General features: G+C 37.0%; 1 protein-coding gene across 1 annotated transcript; it reads left to right on the forward strand.

Annotated features, from left to right (window-relative positions):
* Positions 1–6: 6 nt before the first annotated feature.
* On the forward strand, positions 7–4918 carry C9H15orf61 (chromosome 9 C15orf61 homolog). The gene is made up of 2 exons (XM_029951628.1): positions 7–355; positions 4692–4918. Exons 1-2 carry the CDS (start codon positions 10–12, stop codon positions 4817–4819), a joined length of 474 nt encoding a protein of 157 aa, XP_029807488.1. The 5' UTR covers positions 7–9; the 3' UTR covers positions 4820–4918.
* The last annotated feature ends 3572 nt before the right edge of the window (positions 4919–8490 follow it).

Here is an 8490-nt window from a genome sequence, read left to right on the forward strand (position 1 = left end):
AGGCCGGCCATGGAGCCCCTGCGGAGGGCCCACGAGGCCGCGCTCCGGCTGCTGCTGTGCGGGCCCTGGGCCTCGGGCGCCGCCTCCCGCCCGAAGCCCCGCGCCTCCGAGGTGCTGACGCGGCACCTGCTGCAGAGGCGGCTGCCGCACTGGACCTCCTTCTGCGTGCCCTACAGCGCTGTCCGCAACGACCAGTTCGGCCTCTCGCACTTCAACTGGCCGGTGCAGGGCGCCAACTACCACGTCCTGCGTACCGGCTGCTTCCCCTTCATCAAGTACCACTGCTCCAAGGCCCCCTGGCAGGACTTGGCCGGGCAGGACCGGTTCTTCACAGCGCTCAAGGTCGTCAACCTGGGTGAGTGGCCTGGGCCGGTGAAACACGCCCCGCTGACAATGGGATCACTGTTTGCAAAGCACGCTGACAAACGTCGCTCAGAGGTCGAGACCCCGGCCCAAGGTCAGGCCACGTCAGCGCAGGGGAGCAGTGCCTCGGCCCTACTCGGGCTCTCCCCGGAGCACGCGCCCTGCGCGTTTGGTTCGCCCAGCGCTGTTGGGTTTCCCCCAACCCTGCTTCTGCGTCCCAGCCACTCAGCTGCCTTCTAGGACTGGCGTTGGCCCTGGTCTTTTGTATTCCTACCGCCCCGCCCCCCTCCCTGCGGCCCCCACTCCCCTGTAGGTGCTTGTCGGGACTAAGTAGTTGTTATTGAACCGTTTCCTTGGAAAGTGAGGCTTTAGCCCAGGTCTGTGTCGAGGGACTACCCTGCGTCACTGCTGGGGAGGAGGCATTCATTCTGTCCCCACCTGCTGCAGCTCTTGACGGACAGGACCCCTAGGTTGGGCAGTCAGTAAGAGGGTGTAAGGAAACGTCCCCATTGGAAAGTGGCTCTGAAATTAAGAAATGCCTTGTTGCATGGCAGGATTCCTTCTTGACCATCATTCTCTTGAGTGCATTCATTATTTTAAAAAATGCAGCTACTTTCTAAGTTTCATTGTTTGCTCTACGTGAAATCCCACCAAGTGCATTTTACTGAAAAGACTACCGGTTTTCACCAGTCATATCAGGTTCCTCAGGTGCTTAGCCTAAAGATAATTAAGACTCTACATCTTTAATATTTATGAGTTTTCATGGGAATATTCTAATTTTGAGAGTATTTACTCTTGATGTTTATTTTCTTTTGGCTAATGACAGAAGCGGCATGAACATTGACGTGGGTATATCTTTTCTAGGTCAGTGAAAAATACGCCTCAAGATGTTTTGTACCTATTAATAAATTTTATCATATTAATCCAGATTTTAGTAATTCAAAATCTGGACCTGGCAGCTGAACTATGTTACCCAACCAGTTTTTTAAAACTAGAATTAGAGCTAAACCCCTGTGTATCTGCATTGGTATTATATAATCTGAAAGCTCATTAAATTTAAATATGGTATGTATGTAACTGTGCTTATAATAGCACATATGCCTCTAATGGGATTTTTGAGCCATTGGTGTACTGTCCTGAGTCAGTCCACCAAGGAGAAGAGTATTTATTTAGCAATGTGTATACCTTTAAAGATTTGTCTGTTTGGCTGATGGAGGATATAGAGCATGCCCACTAATTTTGACGCTGATTCAAAGTTGAAGGTGAGCTCACTTAGAAGATTCAATTCAAAATTATTTGGAAAAATTAGAGTGATAACTAGATTCAAGAAGAAGTTTATTTTAGCATTTTCAGAATCAGAGGCCATCATTCTTCCCAAATGGTAAGAGGTACAGGTTAGGAAAAGTATAGTTGGAAGATTATAGATAAACCACGAGCCAAAGGCCTTTTAAAGAAAGTTTTCTTTTAAAACTTAACACCTTAAGAACACCTTAATGATTTGGAGCTTCTCTTTTGCATATAGATACAAAGAAATCCAAAGAAAATTAGAATACACAGAACATTCTCACATAGAGAAGTGGAACCTTTTGAGGAAAGAAACAACAGTTGTAGTTTTTTGTTTTGTTTTGTTTATGTGGAAGAGAAGGCTGAAGAGTGATTTAATGGTCTTTGGGAAATTCTAAAAATTCTGCCTACATGGGAATAAGAGTTTTAAGTTAAACAAAAAGGAAAACTTTATTTTCATGCATGCTTTAATACGAATTGGTTTTTACTGATAAAGGGGATATTTTTTTCTGGACTTTTTAAAGAATAGTGTATTCACCACTTTGGTAATGTTTACTTTGTATTTTTGTCTTACGGTAGGGAATTAGATAATAGATTCTTCCCTGTTCTGTGATGTACAATTGCACCCCTGGCTTATCAAGTACATATTCTATTAATAAAAATACTTAAGATTTCATTCCTCAGATTCCCTTCTAAATTAGTAATTATCAGAGTAATTCATTTTTCCATTTTGTAAATAATAAAGATTTCTCTTTTACCATTTGTTCCCTTTCTCCTCTGCCTTCCCTTTAGTGGAAGCTGACATTTTACTGATGGTTTATCAGTCTGGGTATCCTGCTGGGAAGTAGATTGAGATTTAAGAAAAGCAACTTACCATTGGAATGAATGGGTAATCGGAGACTTGCTAAGAAGTTCTAATTTTTTTTAAGTGCTTAATTTGACAGTGGTTTACCTACTGTTCAGCTGACTCAAAATGAACTATTATGCAAAGAACTGACTTTCATGTTCATTTTGATGTTACATTTCAGTCAGGGAAAAAATTAATTTCTCACAGAATTTTATAGAATTTATTGCATGTGTGCCATAAAATTATTTTTTTATGTTTTAAATATGTAAGTGGCAAATCTTCTCATTTAGTTTATTAGCTTGACTGCATTAAATAGACTGCAAGAAAAAAATATATAATTTTTCACTTCTGTATCACAACTCTGGCCCCTATCAAACAACATTACTGACAGTGTGGTTCCTAGCTGTTTCTTAGTGAGAGATAATGTAGTTATTATTAAGCTTGTAATCTTTGATATCACTTCTCCATCTTAGCTGAAAAAATACTGACCATTGATTTGTGTGGTTTTTAAAACATGCCAATATTTTAACTGGAAACTGATAAGTACTATAAAACAAGATTTCAGTTTCACCAGCCACTCCTTAAATTTATGTCCTTAGCATTGGTTTAAAAGGAATATCTTACATATTTTACTGTCGGTATATTTTTAAAAATTAATATTTGTTTCTAGAACCTATTTTTTTCAGCTTTAAAGTTGTGATGCCGTATTTAATTTTTTATTTCAACTTATCCTTCTATTCTTCACTCACTTCTGCCTGTACACTTCCCTAACCACACTCTACTTGCCTTTATTTTCTTTCTGATAAAATTTTTTATAAATAGCTTTATGATGCTAGTTTTTGTGGCTTCTTTGTGACATTCCCTTGCAGCATTTAGAGATTCTTTTGGGTAATACCAAGGCAAAGAAGGCAGTATACAGTCAAAGATTTCATGGGAGTTCCAGGGAACCCTGTGATAGTGACAAACTGTGACCCAGTATATTCCTAAAAATAGAGGTGCCAGCCTGAATGGGCATTTTTTTCCTGTTCTCATTGCCAGAGAGTGACGCTTCCCCTGATTAATCTCTGGCATCACAGTGGCTGGAATGCAGCTTCAGGGAAAAAGCACAAAGTGGTCCAATGCACTTACTCAAAAAAGCATAACACAGCAGATATATTCTTGCAGAAAAATAAGAAAAAAATTTGCAGTGTGATTAGTCCTGAGCATGTGGTTTTCCTATTAACTAGAAGGAAGGATTTTCCAAATGGACAGCTCTTCTTTTAAATTGTCATTTTCTGTCCAACTCCTACATGGGAACACTAAAATTAACACTGTGTAGAGCATACAAAGTTTGTTATTGATTCAGATGCCTGTTGGTTTTATACATGTTTTTAATAGGTCAACAGTTATTGAATTTATATAAGTGCCTTAAAAAAGATAGGAACTGTGAAAGTTTTTGTGTCCACTATAGTTTCGTATGCATGAGCACTTAATCCATTATCTGTGATTAGTGTGTTTAGTTCCATGAATCACAAATGGCCACTAATCTCAAATATAACATCAAGATCTTATCAAATGGAAACACTCCTAAGAAGAAACACGTTGTTGGAAGCTACTGAATACCTATTCCAAATAGGTTGAAACAAGGTTGTTTTCAAATCAGGTGTAAAAACACTAATGGGAATATTTCTCATGCTTGTTATACTAAAATCTTCCTTAGAGTTACGTTTTGCCGTAGGATTTGAAGACAGCTCTTTGACCCAGTTTCTTTTAAGTTGTACAAAAAATTACTTTAGCCATCAGTGTTACTATTTAACTTAACACACAGTAAAGTTGACCTAGTAATTTAAGCTCAAGGCCAATAATCAGGAGCATCTCCAACTAAATTAATGAATATTCTGTTTGTTTACTTGCAAAAAGAATTAAAAATTATTCATAGTTACTTGGAAGTACTGAATTAGTGCTTGTAAAGTGCTTTGAATTCCAGTTTAAACCGGTTTTATCAATAGTTTTAAAGATCTCTAGTCTCATACAGTTCCACAAACAGATGAAATAGAGCTCTTAGGTAATTAGAGTCCATCTTTACTCATATCTTTATATAACTTTATAATTTGTTGACATTGCTGAAGAGTTCTTTGTGATTTGTGCCACAACAAATATATTGATGTGCGGTTAATAAGTATTGATGTTTATAAAAATGTATTCATTTGTTTTCTAGGTATTCCAACTTTATTGTACGGACTTGGATCCTGGTTATTTGCTAGAGTCACAGAAACTGTGCATACCAGTTATGGACCAATAACAGTTTATTTTCTAAATAAAGAAGATGAAGGTGCCATGTATTGAAGGGTGGGCCTTGGAGAACATTAAGTATCAGTGGATTTTCTCTTGTGTGTATGTACAATATTTATTTTTGACCCTTTAAAATAAAACTTTTGCAAACCACTTTTTCTTTCTGATTCTTTAAGATGAATCATTGCCGTCAAGAGGCAAAGCTTTTCATACATCATTATATATTGCATGCTCGGGTTAGCCAGTGGGAACTACAAATGCATGAAGCATACACCATCCCCCCCCCCCCAGAATTAGGTTAAATTACAGATAAAAAATGGTTATAACCTATAAATATATATATTCTCTAGTTAGGTATTAACAATTTAAATCGACTCTTTAAAGAGAAAGTAGAGACACCCACCCATAGAATTCTTTGGAAGGGGAAAAATCTTTTCTATGACATTGGAAAAAAAAGTAGAGGATTTTAGGAAATAGGTGGAGATAATACCATTGGCAGATCCAAAAGTGATGAATTCTAATTGCAGTCTGACTCTAAACGTTCTACTGCCAGGATTTTAAATGAGAATGTTTTAAAGCCCTTGTGCCATTTACCTGGATGAGAAGTCCAAGGGTAATGTTGAAACTTCTTATTGTCTAAATCTCCAATACCATACTATTAAAAAAAAAAAGATTCTGGTTAAAGTAAATGTAGTAAGATGAATGACATTCAGACTTATTAAAAGTTAAAATAGCATGCAGATAAAGCTGTAAGAACAATTAAGATCTTGGGGCGCCTGGGTGGCTCAGTTGGTTAGGCGTCCGGCTTTGGCTCAGGTCATGATCTCACGGTTTGTGGGTTCGAGCCCCGCATCCAGCTCTGCTGACAGCTCAGAGCCTGGAGCCTGCTTCAGATTCTGTATCTCCCTCTCTCTCTGACCCTCTCCTGCTCGCACTGTCGCTGTCTCTCAAAAATAAAACGAAACAAAACAAAAACCATTAAAAAAAAAGATCTACAAAGACCCAAAAGAATAAATTTGGTGACTGTTTATAAAAGCAATTAGCTGAAATGGTACATATCCATACACTTATTGGTGATGGGAAATGGGCTGAAATTTTAAAGACCTGATGGCAGTTTTGTGTTAAGATTTTATTAAGTTAATTGCATTTTTGAAAGCAAAGTCATTTAAAAAAAATTTATCCTTGGGGGTAGTTACAAAACACCCAGACGAATGGTAAATTTCAGAAATTTGGAGTAATTTAGGGAGAACTAAATAGAACTATTTAATTTCTAAACCAATGGGTGTTTAAGATTTATGATCTCTCCCATAATTACAAACATACATTATATATCATTTTATGTTAATGTGTTGCTGATGCTCTGCAACGTCTACACATTTTTATAGCAAAATATTCTATAAAATACTTTCTAACCAACAACTGGGTGCTTACTTCTGGCAAATCAGTAGAGAAAGTGATTGGAAGTGACTTGAGGTGAAAATACCAGAGTAAAGTAATAGAAACTGACTTTGTTCAAGGTAGTCATTTTAAATGAGCTACAGAGAGTGAGCTGTGTTTCAAATATATGTAGTGTTCCCTTGTCTAAAAGCAATTCTAAATAACACTTTAATCAAAGAAGTACTTATGCCAACATATTTAGTCCAGAAGAATATACTTGACACTAGTTAAATGAATGGCTTACACAAAGAAGATAGTGTTACATTAGACTTCATTAATAATACAACTGACTATTAGCATTTTGCAAGGAAGGCTAGAACTGATTTCCCCTGTAATGGGCAAAGTTAAATAACTATAGCTCATAAGTTTTAAGTCAAATACTGCTCATTCACTGCTGCTGGTCTTGTCAATACTTGCCGTAAAGGTTTGGTCCCAGCACAAGGCTGATAAAATGGTTTTTAATTACCAGACTATAAATACAGCTTTTCAGTAGAGTTGCACTTCTTTTCACACTGGCCTGTTTGATTTCTGATAATTTGTACTGCTGACTCTGCTTACCTGTTTTTCAATAGCTACAGTCAGTGTGACTTCTTGTCCATATGGTGATAGGTAAGTCTCCTTGGAGAAGATCTTTGACAAACTACCCTATTGATCTCTGTAATTCTCTGCTGCTTGCAGCATTAAATAGAGCCTTGATTTCTTGTCTCGTGCTCACTGTGTAACAATTAAGCAAATGTAATATTTTCTTGTATTACATGAAAATCAATAGACCTCTTGCTCTCATGGAGTTGATCATGGTGAAGGATGAACTGAACGATGGCTAAGGGCATGGTTCAAATATTAAAATATCATTCATTGGGTTTATGAAGTCTTACAGTGAACCTTTTAGTCTAAAAATGCTCCCTGTTGAACAGTAATGGTTTTTCCTTTAAAGTGGAAAATACATGGAAGCACTGTGGCCTAATAGGGATAAAGTATAAATGCTGGAAGTCAGGAGATTGATTCTTTTTAGTATCAGTGCGGTATTACTTTTTGACCTCAAGCTAATTACTCCGTTGTGTCTTAAGTTTTTTCCACCTGTAATCTGAGGAGAATGAAACAAGCCTTTCTACTTTAAAATGTATCAATATGCTTGTAAGCAAATGCCAGTTTTATTTCAGTAAAAGCTGTTTTTGTAACCCTCATTCTTCTGTTCCGTATATATTTGTATGTAAATGACTTCATTAATCAAAGGATTTTAAAAAGAAGGTGAGAGGAAGAAAGGGGACACACTGAAGGCACGTTCTGTGTGTGCACATGCTGATTACGCCTGAGGTGCCAGGCAGGCTTCCGAGCTGACCTTGCCCTTCTGAATATCAGGAATAGTCTTAGTTGATGAAACCACCAAAAACAGCTTTTCTGCCAATACTTCTTTAATGGGATTTTTGCAAAACCATTTTTTAACAAAGATGTGTTTTTAGTATAAAATTTCTGTAAATCTTCTATTGTTATTTCTATACAATTTAATTAGCAAGTATTGGAAGAAATTTCCATTCAAAATTTTTAGTTCCTATGTAAGCTGTGAACTACCATAAAGATGCAATAAGAATTGGAGGCATGAAAGAGGTTGCTAATGCAAAAATCCCTTGTTTTTCAGAGCTAATGTCTTAACATAGCCAGTGTACAATTAGTTATTTCTTTATCTCACAAATTTGGTCACTAATATTTTGCTAGTTATTGACTTAAGTACAACATCAAAACATTTTAAATTATTAAAAGCAATATATATTTCTCTTAAAATGTACATTTTTTCTTATCATTTATATTTATAGTCATGCAAAACTATAAGCGAGAACATCTATAACGCTTCACAAAATCTCTCTTAATTCTGTTAAGCAATGAGTGATGCTTAAATGAGTGGGGTGACCTAAAGACAAGGATCTTGGTTTCATTTCATTTAAAAGCTAATGCAGATAACAGAAACCTTATCCTAAAGCCAGTAGATCAGATGTCTACTTTTTTTCAGCACTTCTCATTCAGACAGTAATGATGTTTGAGGGCATCTTAACCTAAACAAGTACTTAGCATTACATCTCACCTGGGTCAACAGTCTAGGGTATCAAAGTTAAACTGTGTTACTGTAAATTAATGGAAAATGTAACTGCACTTTGCTGAAAGATCAATGTCCAATAAAGGCTGCACAATCAAATCTTGTTGCAATGATTGAGGTCTTTAATTGCCTTTCAAAGATAAGGTGGTAATCAACACAGCTTTAACTGATTTTTTTACTAGTTCAATTACATGCTAAT

Source organism: Suricata suricatta, chromosome 9, assembly GCF_006229205.1.
Source record: "Suricata suricatta isolate VVHF042 chromosome 9, meerkat_22Aug2017_6uvM2_HiC, whole genome shotgun sequence".
NCBI lineage: Eukaryota > Metazoa > Chordata > Mammalia > Carnivora > Herpestidae > Suricata > Suricata suricatta.

Excerpts from the sequence above, each read along its gene's own strand:
- C9H15orf61 (XM_029951628.1), top strand. The coding sequence starts at position 10 with ATGGAGCCCCTGCGGAGGGCCCACGAGGCCGCGCTCCGGCTGCTGCTG. Across the intron at positions 356-4,691 it reads GCTCAAGGTCGTCAACCTGG|GTATTCCAACTTTATTGTAC; the intron begins GTGAGTGGCCTG and ends TTTGTTTTCTAG.